General features: G+C 37.5%; 1 protein-coding gene across 1 annotated transcript; it reads right to left on the bottom strand.

Moving 5' to 3' along the window:
- Window positions 1-298: 298 nt before the first annotated feature.
- LOC587802 (PRELI domain-containing protein 2) lies at window positions 299-9,039 on the bottom strand. The gene is made up of 6 exons (XM_787510.5): window positions 8,625-9,039; window positions 6,923-6,977; window positions 5,599-5,672; window positions 3,801-3,961; window positions 2,009-2,114; window positions 299-1,056 (listed from the first exon to the last, which is right to left on the bottom strand). Exons 1-6 carry the CDS (start codon window positions 8,697-8,699, stop codon window positions 979-981), a joined length of 549 nt encoding a protein of 182 aa, XP_792603.4. The 5' UTR covers window positions 8,700-9,039; the 3' UTR covers window positions 299-978.
- Window positions 9,040-13,360: the final 4,321 nt, after the last annotated feature.

Below are 13,360 nucleotides of genomic sequence, written 5' to 3' on the forward strand. Positions count from 1 at the left end.
AATACAGAAAAGAGAATTATGAAAGAAAATCTGGCAGCTCAATGATTTATAAGAATGCCAACAATTTTGCTGTGACAACACATACCACACAAAAAGGATACCAAACGATTTGGGATAAAACACTCTTTCATAATGTGTATACTAATTTACTGTTCATAGATGATTTTTAAAAAAATTAGCAATTTTCTAGGTGTAAACTTTTTTTTGACTCACATGGTATACATCATCTATTCATACTACATTAGTTTGTTCAACCATTCTCTCCATTTGCCACCATCTCCTTTGTTTTTGTTAAGGGGGGGGGGGGGGGGGCTCTTTAAATCAGTTATTACATTCTTTGCGTTGTGATTGCTATTATATCAACTGAACAATCCCTCACATGCAAATGGATGGGAGTTCAAGATTGCATCATCATCACCCAAATTATTGACAACTTAAAAATGGCAAAAACATCTCCTGCTCCTGCAACAATTGCTCCGCAGTAATTTTCTACCGAGAACAATTCCAGACTTCAATCCACGACCCTACAGTAATAAACCAGCTAACCCTAAACACAAACCTACTCCCAACCCTTCAAATTACTTTCAACCTATTAAGTCCTGGAGCAATTGTCACTGAAGGAAATTTTGATTAACCCTAAAAGTCATACTCTTTTAATAAAGTGAGATGGTTGTCAGTTTCTATGTACAGGAATTAATAATTCGCTGACGCCGGACTTGGTGGAAATACCATTTATGGGTGTACAAGTCTTGCACACAGCAAACCCATAGTCCCAACAAGACATACCCCCTAGTCTCTCAGAGAGCCTTTGGGTGAGGGAAATATTAAACGAAAAATGCAGAGCATAAAGGCTGGTTGGTCATAAGACTGAAGGATTATCCTGGTGATTGACAACACCTGCCGTCGGGCAAATAATTCCTGAGATTTCATGGACGTTATTTTTCTCCTCTATTGCACTTGTCTTTCTCTCCTTGTAAGTCAGGATGTTGCTGGAAGGTTCCCTGTGTCCTTAGCTCCACTTCTTGCAATCATTAAATCTTCCATGTTCTTGATAGCCTGTTATAACAAAACAATGAAAAGGACCAATGTACAGTGAAACCTGTACATAAAGACCACTCAAGGGAAACATGAAAAGTTATCTTTGTAGCCAGGTGGTCTTTATATACAGGTTTCAATTAGAAACCGTATACAAGGGAAACCAAAAATGTAGTCTTTATAGACAGGTGGTCTTTCTATATAGGTGGTCGCTAAAGCAGGTTTGACTGTAACATGCTGTTTCCATTTAAAGGGCATTTAAACTGAAGCCGTTTGCCATGGGAGTTTTAGAGCATACTGTGCTTCATATAAATAACACGGAAATAAGCGAGTATGTGTAGACCCCTTTATTGGGTGCAGCTACTTATTCCATCCCCACTTGCCATTACTTCAGTCCACAAAAAAAAAAAAATATTTGAATGAGGCTTAGGGGGGATAAATCAGTACGCAAAGTGACTTGTTTCTTTTTATAGTCATCCTTCAAAATATTAGACAATCAAAATGGATGGATAAATAAGTTGGTGAATGGATTGATAGATGGATGGATTGAATGAATGATAGACAATCACTGACAGATAGGATGGATGGATAGATAAGTAGATATATATTAGTAGATGGATAAAATGGTTGATGATTGGCTTGACAGATGGAACGATTGATGGATAGGTACATGAAGAGACATGGAAATGTAGATGGATGGATAAAAAAGTTGATAGATAGAGGGATGGCCAAACTGATAGATGGATGGATGAATGGATATTAGAAGATGGAGGAAGGGGTTGCTGGTTGGATTGACAGACAGATGGTTGGATAGGTAGGTACATGTACAGTTAATGGACTGATCAAGGTATGGATGGACAGATGACAAATGAACTTCACACAAAGGAGAAGGATATCTAGATCCATCTATCTTTTCACCCATCCATCCATCTATCAACCAATCAATCCATTTATTTAAGGAGTCAGTCTTTACCCTCATTCCGTTCCTCTTGGCCGCACCATGTAGAAAGAGTTCAGCAACATGCCCCAAGGCTCCAAACACCTTCACATCCATTCCTCCTCTTTGAGACATCACTGTCCTGTTTTAGGCAACGGAAAGAAACTTGGGTCACAGCGATCAATGACAAAGTGATCAAATGACTTGAAATTGATGTTGGATTGGATACTGAAGTTGATGTTGAAGTTTACATATCATCTGTTCGGAGTCCAAAGGGTGTTAAATATGTGAGTACGCTCTTCTGGCTCCAAATTATATTTGCAAGACATTAATCTACATTTGCCACACTCAACCCAGGTGATCATGTAAATGGGTACCTGGTATGAATTAATTCCTTGAAATGCTAGAGCGCCGTAATGGCAGCCCTGCAGCCATGCTAAAGCCGGGGTAATAATTGGGAGTGCCTGGAGTATCAAGTCTGACAGATACGAGCAATATACAAGAACCCAATATTATTATTAACATTATTACCGGTATATACATGTAGAAGTTGCTGTGGAAAGTTTAACATACGGCACACCTCACTTTAAAAATCCAGCCATCTGATTGGTCAAAATTGGAGTCGTGATTTTAGCTATTCCAGTAAAAAAAAGTAAAATGCCAAAACCGGTCAATAGTCTTTTGAAAACTTTTCAAAAGACTATTGACCGATTTTGACATTTTACGTAAATGCGTGCAATCTCAATGGGAAGGATATTAGCTCACAAACTTGAGTGGTGCGCGATCAGACACCCTGTTAAGACTAGGTCTCGATAGCATAAACAAACTTGATTACCATGATTGGTAAGTGACACATGTATTGTATAACCCTTTTCGGTATATAAAAGTTATATTGACTGCTTTAATAATAATATTTGATGCAAATTTGTTATTATAGGCTCTCAGGGAGGTTACATCGTGCTATTACATCGAGCGATAGCAGGATGTAACCTCCCCTTGAATACATCTTACCAATGGCGCGAGTCCTTCATTCCATGCCCTAGCTGTCCCCATATTCTACTAGTCTAGTGCTTGGTTGAACACATCTTACCAATAGCGCGAGTCCTTCATTCCACCCCCATCCCCATATTCTACTAGTGCTTGCTTGAATACATCTTACCAATGACGCGAGTCCTTCATTCCACCCCCATCCCCATATTCTGCTAGTGCTCGCTTGAATACTTCTTACCAATGACGCAAGTCCTTCATTCCACCCACCGTCCCCATATTCTGCTAGTGCTTGCTTGAATACATCTTACCAATGGCGCGAGTCCGTCATTCCACCCCCATCCCCATATTCTGCTAGTGCTTGCTTGAATACATCTTACCAATGACGCGAGTCCTTCATTCCACCCCAATCCCCATATTCTACTAGTGCTTGCTTGAATACATCTTAATAGTGGCGGGATCGAGTCCTTCATTCCACCCCCGTCCCCATATTCTACTAGTGCTTGCTTGAATACATCTTACCAATGACGCGAGTCCTTCATTCCACCCATATTCTACTAGTGCTTGCTTGAATACATCTTACCAATGGCGCGAGTCCTTCATTCCACCCCGTCCCCATATTCTACTAGTGCTTGCTTGAATACATCTTACCAATGGCGCGAGTCCTTCATTCCACCCCGTCCCCATATTCTACTAGTGCTTGGTTGAATACATCTTACCAATGGCGCGAGTCCTTGCTCCTTTGTAGTTGTGCTTGCTTGAATACATCTTACCAATGGCGCGAGTCCTTCATTCCACCCCGTCCCCAGATTCTAATAGTGCTTGGTTGAATACATCTTACCAATGGCGCGAGTCCTTGCTCCTTTGTAGTTGTGATTCCTCCCAAGCCTGTGCGTATTCATACCATGTGACGTTCCTGCTCTTTATCTTCAGCGTCTCCTGCTTGTGGTCATACCAGCATTCTTCTTCCAACAGGATGGCAGCTTTATTGAAGACCGGTATCTGGGGCACACAAATATAAGAACCATAATGAAATGTTCTGCTGAGAGACAGGGAAGCGTGAACTCACTTTCTTCAACACATAACTGGAAGTCAACCCTGATATTAAGTCAGTTTTAAAGCCCCACTGCACTACTTATATCTACTTGACCCTCTATATAACAAACAATGCATGATCCTCTTTTTCTTATGTTAATTGAGAGCTGATTTGATGAGATAACCACCTGTCTAGTGACCTTGCAGGGTAGTTAATCCCTCCTGTTCACTAGTATTGATGGGCTTTAATAGAAGTAAATGAGAGCTAGATTTCAAGTTTGAGAAAGAAAATAACCATTACAAATATTATGGTTATAACATTTTTGAGGTGCAAGCAATCAAACACAAAATGGAAACTCTGTGACGTATTTTCGTGGTCCACTCCGAATAGCCCTGTAATAAAAATTTTTAAAAATCTCAATTATCATACATTCACCCTATATAAAGATATTTTCATACAACCACTGTATGAAACATCATGCAATGATTAAGAAAATGAGAGCTTATCACATTTTTTCTGTACAGAGAATATTGAAGAGAAATTAGCAAGACAAGTGTTGCCAATTTGTGTTACACTGATGATATCTTCAAAATTCATAACTTAATTTCCTATTTTTAATTAGATAAATCTCAAAATTTCACTAATTCGTTCTCTCTCATATATATTTTTTCTGCTTTGATTAAAAACCCAAGATAATATCAAAGTAAATTTCCCCTTTTATGCCCCTCTGGTTTTCAAATTTTCTTAAGAACTCATAACCATGCAGCCACTTGAATAAAATGGAATTTGGTTTGGGCTACATACTCTTATTTCAATTGATTACAACAATGCAAGCATTGTCCAGCTTCATCGTAAAAGACTAGTATCTTGGAAACATATGTTGATGGTGAATTTCAAAATAGGTTTTGATAACTTTACAAATTCTTTTTAGGAATATTGATTTACGCCTGCAACTTTCACCATTCCATTCCATTCTGTGAAAACTCTTTGCCTGCCTTTATGACAATAATATGGCTCAAATTCCCATGATGCGTTGGCATAAAGGGGATCTTTGATCCTCACAACACAACCAAATTCATGTCGACTTCTAAGTGTGCATCAAGTGCACGCAGCAATAAATGGTGCTATGCTACACACATTGCCTGAGGAAGTGCTATTACATAACATGCATGTAGTCATATGTCATGCATCAATGGTGCAATAAACAAATGACTTGAGTGATAAAGCAATTTCAAGTGCACTGTCACAACAGATAACTTTACAATTCTTTTTTTTAAATATTGATTTGCGCCTGCAACGTTCATCATCTTGATCGATCCTCGCCTAGTATAAAATCTCCAAAAATTCTACATCGTCTGCAAGCTTGTCAAAATCAAAATTTAATGAGACAAAATGACAGTCAGAGAAAGACCTTTACAGTTTTACTTTACACAATCTGGAATCTGGGCCCGGTTTCATGAAACTTGTTATCAATAACAATTACTTTCCGTGACAAATTTGCTCTCAGCCAAGCAAATGACAACATTTCAGTACCTAATTGTGATAACAGTTGTTGTAACTTGTGATTGATAACAAGTTTTATGAAACAGGGCACTGGTCTAACCATTTTGAGGATTGATGGCATGATGTTTCTGCAAACCATGACTCTTTTCCAATACTCCACATCATCTTTAGGATCTGAAATCAAATATGACACAAGAACAAAATATTACAGAGAAAATCTTATCTTTCATTTAAAGGAAACCGAACCCCAAGAAATAACTTTACTTATTCTGAGAGATTTATTATATTATTGCCCATTAAAGGTAATACAAAGTTTTGGGAAATTTTGAAAATAGGCAGGATAGTAATTCTTTACAATTTTGATATATTTGGATGCCCTTGTGGATGTAATATAACCACTAAAAAATTTGATCACTGAATATTGTAGGATCGCATATGCTTCCAATATGTTCATTTGAACCAAATTCATGACCCCATACCAAAACTTTGTATTACCTTTAATCTACAAGATTGCCCACCAAAGTGTATGAGTGAGGCATAAAGCAAGAATAATGTACAGCTTCTCAGCACGACACGGGCATCGCCATTATTTTGATAACTTGAGGTACTATACTTACAGACTTGTGTGGTGATGAAGCATTTCATTCACCTGCTATTATCCTTTGTACTACAATTGCCAGAACGCAAATTGCATAAATAAGTTGGTACTCTTCTGCGGTGAAGGTTTCTCATAAATGAAATAGATTTGTCAACTGCTATAATGTAGTATTTATACATGAATTTGGTTACAATTGTTCCCCTTTTATTTATTTTTCACCAAATATAATTTCTATCTTCTCAGTTATGATTTTTCCTCATCGAAAAGTAAAGGTTTCGTTATTGATTTAAAAATTCTTTCCAAGTAAAGCTTGGTGTATGATACATGTACAACTTCAACTGGTCCGTCACATTTTCAAGAAAATGGCTGCGCCCATGTCATGCTAAAAGGCATCACATCATGCCAGGAATATCTTCATTTATATCTGTTGTACATTTTCGTAAGGAATATTATACATCAAACTATCAAAGGGCCGGCCACATCTCATTTGTCATAATACCTACACATATTCTTTGGGGTTAGGTTTCCTTTATTAGTATGATTTAATCAAGGTCTTTGCATAAGGATGTATACATGTACATTCTTTCTGTCAAAGCACGTTTCAATGAAATGTCTTGTAATCTATTTCATGGAAACACTTGCTAATGGCCATGCTTGATTTATTTATTAGAGTCTAAGAGAGGCATGATGGCCTAAACAGGGTTAGTAGTTTTGGTACCGTGGCGACATACAATTGCCAACACATCCACTTGTATTTTGACATAAAATGAAAGTTCAGCTCGAGACCCATTTTAATTATCAAACGTAACAAACATTTCATGCTTACCATGACGATATTCCTCTAGTCTTACTTCTAGGACATCCAGCTTTTTGTTTGGATACTATGGTAAAGAAAAAACAAAGACTCTAAATTAAGTTAATTATTATTGTAGCAATGATTCAATATAAGTCTCATTTGTCTCAGGTCTTGGCACATGATTTGTACAATGTTACACTATACACTGTACACTGTACCATACAATCCACTGATAAGTAAGTTAAATAATATTGGTACAGTGCAAGTTAATTCTAGACCCCCAAACAAGATTGGGGATATGCATGTTCAGCAGTTCCGCTGATATATCCCTCCCACAAGAATTCCACATGTCCTTTTCTGTCTACTACCGGTAGTTATTTCTTGAATGAAATGATTGCCAAATATATTTACTTGAGTACTTTACACAGCCGAGGGTGAAATACGTTCTCTTGCCATTATTATAAAGAAATAGCCAAGTACTATAATTATGAATAGAGGAAATAGAGGAAAAATTCATACTCATGAAATGAAAGTACTCACAATTGTAATTGTTTGTATTTTACAAGTAATTCTGCGGTATAATCTCCAATCCATCATGACCATGATGAGTTCTGAAGTATTTCGCATCTATCTTCCCCTGTAGGCCAAGTACTATTTTTTAATTTATTAATTTAAAATAAAATAATTGCTCCCAGCCAGCCTCTGCCTCCCACTCCACTCTTGCCTGACTAATTGACATGCTAGCGTCCTACTCCTACTTAGACCGAAAACTTCAGTCTCTCTAATCGTCGGTTGTTCCACTGAGACTACGTCTGGCCTAGACCGAAAGCTTCAGTCTTTCTAATCGTCGGTTGTTCCACTGAGACTACGTCTGGCTCCACTAGACCTCCGATTATATGACAACAAATGTCAGTTTTATTAAAGAAATGACCCAAATCAGATGGTTATTGCTGTCTACGTCTGGCCTAGACCGAATTTTCCGTCTCTTTCGTTCGTTAGCCTCTTATAGGTGTAGGGTCGGCCGGCTCTCTCTTTAGAGACGGAAACCGTCTATACACATTCCCTTGATAACGCCACGGCCATTTCAGGTCGTAGCGTTTTGCCCCCAAAATCCCCCAAAATGTCATTTTACCTCGTGCATGTTATATTGTAAATTAGGCCTAGGCTATAATAAATCAGTTCAACTTACCAACTTGACTGAAATAATCAGTTTAATAGTCCCTTTTTAGGAATTTATGGGTCAAAATCGAAATCCATGTTGAAAAAGATTTTCAAAATGGATTTCGATTTTGACCCATAATTTCCTTAAAAGGGACTATTAAACTGATTATTTCAGTCAAGTTGTTAAGTGGAACCGATGTATTATAGCCTAGGCCTAATTTACATGTGGATATGCACGAGGTAAAATGACATTTTGGGGGAATTTGGGGGCAAAACGCTACGACCTGAAATGGCCGTGGCGTTATCAAGGGAATGTGTATAGACGGTTTCCGTCTCTAAAGAGAGAGCCGACCCTACCCCAATAAGAGGCTAACGAACGAAAGAGACGGAAAATTCGGTCTACGTCTGGCCTGGCTCCACTAGACCTCCGATTGGTCTACAACAAATGTCAGTTTTAACTTTTATTAAAGAAATGACCCAAATCAGATGATTATTTCTGTCTATTAAACTCCTAGGCCTAGAGGTCTACTGTACTTTGTCCAAAAAACAACAACAGAAATTAGACTCTTACCTTGGTCAGATGGGTGTTGATCACAAGATCTAGCGGAAATTTGTAGACATGATCAAGAACAACCTCGAAGACCATCTTGTTCAGATTCCAACACTAGCGCCGCGCCGATGCCCAGCGGGAGCTATGAGAGCGATCACCCCGAAACCTCGGGATCAGCTCAGGCCAGGGTGCTTGAGTGCGGTCCGTTCGTCGATGAGCGGAATCTCGAGTCAAGGCAAGCCAAAACTAGCTAAGCTTACGTCAGTTCTTCAGACATTGATGATCTTCCTTACTTTTGAAACAGGGCACCCCGACAACTTCGTTGTTAATTTTTGAAAATATACAAACATACACAGCAAAGAGAACTTTATAACATGGATTAATGACTATTTGCTCAAAATTATCAACGGCGCCACCTCTTCTCATACGCATTAGGTGATTTCATAACACACGTTTATTTACGAAACTATGGAACGCTGCCGGGCACGCCTCTTGAAGAAGAAAACAAATGTTTATATATATTTTTTTATTATCAAATAGTTTCGATCACCTTTACTCACTTTTGAAGACAAATATGAACAGAAGCCCATCAAATAAGATGCCCCAAAGGGTATAGATATATATGTGAATGGAAAACTGAGTGAAAGAAGTGAATAAAAACGTAACAAACTAGTAAACAAGACTGAAAATTTGACAGGTGATATACAAAACTACCCTAGCTGAAATGGTTCCCCAACCCACAGGTCAGAGAATATTGCGAAAGCATCTTAGATCTGCCACTAAGTAATGTGAGGTATACTAATAATGTCTATCGCATATACACATGAAGTCCTTTATCATTTTGTGTTCTCATGATAGAAAATTAAAAAAAATAAAGGAGGAGCAACATGTAGACATCCCTTTTTTAAACATCGGTTGTAATCTCTCATAAATAAGAAAACTTTTGCCAGACCTTCCTAACCCTAACTCCCCACAGCACGAAATTTAAAAAAAAAATCATAAAATGGAACACTACATTACATGCTATGAATTCATGACTTAATTTTTTTAAAGTCAATATGAGTTGAACTGAGTTAAGATACTTAAAATCTGCAAAAAGTAACTCAATATATGTAATCAATAATAACATCAATTGGCAAGAATAAGTATTTATCTAAACAAGGCCTTTAGTGATGCTACATGTACATTACAGATAGTATTACATGATATATAAACTTTAACATTTTAAAGCCCCACTGCACTAATTGTAGCTACTTGCGCCCTCTATATAGCAAACAATACCTAATCGGTGACCGTTGGTCCCCCATTGTCCCCTTTTTTGTATGTTATTTGAGCTTATTTGATGAGGTAAACATCTGTCAGTGATCATACAGGGAGGTCTTATCCCTCCTGGCCAAACTAGTGCAGATAGGCTTTAAGCCCCACTGTACTACTTCAATCTACTTGCTCTCTCTAAGTGGTGCCCATTGGTCCCCCATGATCCTCTTTTTCTTACGGTATGTTAATTGAGAGCTGATTTGATGAGATAATCACCTGTCAGTGATCATGCAGGGAGGTAATCCCTCCTGGACAAACTAGTGCAGATAGGCTTTAAAGGGTCTAGAAGCAGTTTGTCACGCATGTAAAAATTGCAATTTTTCAATATGATTTACTTCAATTCTATTCAAAACTTTATTCCAGACTCGGCTGCAAGAGCAGAGGTCCATATAACATATTTACATGTACATGTAGATATAAACAATGATCAAGAATAAGAGAAGAACATACTATCAAAAACTTACAAATTTACATGTACAAACAATATATAAACAATGAACAAGACTAAGAGGGGAACACATATGGATATACAGGAAACAAAACTAAATATACAGTAGGCTTGCGGATGCACCATGTGAGAGAGAGGGAGGATTGAGGAGTCCTGAAAAGGACTCAGCAATCTTTCCTGAGGGTGTGTAGTCTTGAAAAAGACAGTTTGTTATCTTTCTTAGCTTATAGTTCTAAGGAGAACTATAGCGCTGATTGGAGAGGATGGGTGGAGTACTGTACTGCCTACTGTATATCTACATCACCATGCAAGCCGATACTTACAAGTAGCAAAACTAAACTACTTTAATCAACCTCTGCCGACTGTGACAATTAGCTACAGAACCAGAACTCAGACAAGTCTGAGGTGAAGCTTGTACTACTATGAACACATATGGATATTATACGAGAAATAAAACTAAACTACTTTAATCAGCCTCTGCCGACTATGACAACAAGCTACAGAACCAGAACTTTGACAGGTCTGAGGTGAACCTTGTACTGCTATGCAACATTTTAACAATCATATTTTCTGAAATGTCACTCCTCTGAATAAACTTGAAAATTAGATTTCTTACAACAGCTTGACATGCAGGTATATTCACATCTGAAAACATTTTACTTCTACTAGAGTGCTTACATGTAGGTAAGAGTATCTTCATATCTGTAAAGCACTTTGAGAGGGCCTTCGGTCCTGAAAAGCGCTACATAAGAACTAGCTATTATTATTATTATTATCATTATACCCTACCGTGAGTTTCTTAATACTGCTCTTTTTATACCTATTATACCTATTCCAAAGATGTGCAGTATATAAAGGTGTACAATATGCTCGAAATAATTCAACCTTAACTTTACAAGAGCACATATGAAACTTTCTGCACAAAGTTTACGACACTGTCTATAAATATCTTTAACATTACAAAGGTCCTCAGTCAAAAAAATGACCTACAGGTATGTACTTTCCCTCTTTAAAAACATTAAGTTTAGCACCACACAAATAAATCTCTGGAAATACCAACTTACAATGCTCTTTACAATTCAGTCATAACGCGACTCTTTTTCGCATTATATGTAACATCATTGTCTATACCAAGCGAGAAATGAAATACATTGTACATGGACTTAATAAAGGGAAATCCAACCTTGATAGAAAACTATAATGAGAAGATCAAACAAGCTTTAGAGAAGATGTTCACTAACATCCAACAAGATCTCATGTTGATAACAAACTACCGGTACTAGACTAGAGGAAAGCAGAACAAAATCAGAGAAGTAGACTGGTAAAAGTTTGAATGAAATTTGACAAAAAATACAAAAGTTATACATCATAAAGTCAAGTAAAACATTATCTGTAATAATTCTTGCTAGCTCAAATACGGTAGTTGGCCAGAGAGGGCAGCATCGGTGGTGGATATACTATATTTGGCAGAGGCACTTCCGGTTTCGATGCAAATATCACTATGAATATGACTGACAAAGAAAGCCGACAAAATATACAGTTCCTCAGGTAGACAAAGGAACATCCCTTCACTGCTATTATGTAAAAATTTGTAGAACAGGTGTCACATGCATATTCACTTTTTACATAATAGCAGTGAAGGGATGTTCCTTTGTCTACCTGAGGAACTGTATATTTTGTCCGCTTTCTTTGTCCGTCATTTTCATAGTGTATATGGGTCAAGAACTGGCAAGTCTAATAGAAACGATAAGTTTTGGAACAAATAAAGTACAAGTAATAACTAATAGATTAATAATATAGTGCCTACATATATACTGTAAATCTCATAAAATCATCGGGAGAGTTCATGAAACCATAACGATATTCTAGTAAAATAATTAATTTGTTGACACTGCTCTGTTGTACATGTACATTCTCTACGGAAGCCGGAAGAAACCTTAATTGTCTAATCATCTTCCCAGTATCTGCACAGTGTGGGAGGTAATGTAGGTTGCCAAATCTATGTCAAACATTGTATTTGAGGTAGGGAGAATTCGTCGCCTGGGTGGCAGAAGGGCGTTAGCTCAATAATGAAACTTTAAGCAGAAGGGCGTTAGCACTAAATCGCCTCAAACTTTCATGAAAAACTGACTTATTTCCGAGAAAAAAATTGTGGCCATGTTCTACTACACAACATCTCTATTAGTCTTTTATGTTTTAAACCAATTTTCAGGACGGAAAGCAGTTTAAATATCAAACAAATCTTTAAATGCAAATAATTCGAAAAGTAGTTTTCGAGCGGCTCGCACGCTAACGCCCTTCTGCCAGCCGGCCGACAAATTATCAAACATATACTGTACATGTAGATCTTACATGTAAATCTAAAATACAACCTTGCTACACACATTACTGATTTAAACAAATAATTGTTCTAAAAGACTTCTAAACAGAATTCTTCAACTGATAACATGACATTAAACAAATATCATTAATGAATTCATAATCAACAATACCATGAGTTGTATCGATGTAACATTAAGTATTATTGCAACACAGTACCACAAATAAAAATGTTGTTCATTGTCATGATTCCTACATTTTATACATTGTGAAGTTTGTGCAGGTAAATTTGTATTTCAGCTTGTATACTGTATTCTACAGGAGATTAAAAATTAAGTATGTTAGACCGAGGTCTCAATGGTTCTTTTGTTAAAAACAACCTTCAGGGAGGTGGAGCATCTTTCAAAGTCAGTAGAGCATCCGCCTCACAACCGGGAGGCTTGGGTTCGAACCTTGTCCGCGTCATACCAAAAGACGTTTAAAAGACGGGAGTTGCTGCTACCTTGTTTGGCGTTCAACAATAAGGGATAGAGCAACGTCGATCTGGGGTTGCTCAGTGGCTGCCGATCAATTGGGCAAAAAGAATTTCGGTGGACTTTAAAACATTATTATTATTATTATTATTAACAAACTAGATGGACCCTACGACTGCGTGCAGTCGAAAATGATGCCT

Source organism: Strongylocentrotus purpuratus, unplaced genomic scaffold (genome assembly GCF_000002235.5).
Source record: "Strongylocentrotus purpuratus isolate Spur 01 unplaced genomic scaffold, Spur_5.0 spur5_scaffold_17, whole genome shotgun sequence".
Lineage (NCBI taxonomy): Eukaryota > Metazoa > Echinodermata > Echinoidea > Camarodonta > Strongylocentrotidae > Strongylocentrotus > Strongylocentrotus purpuratus.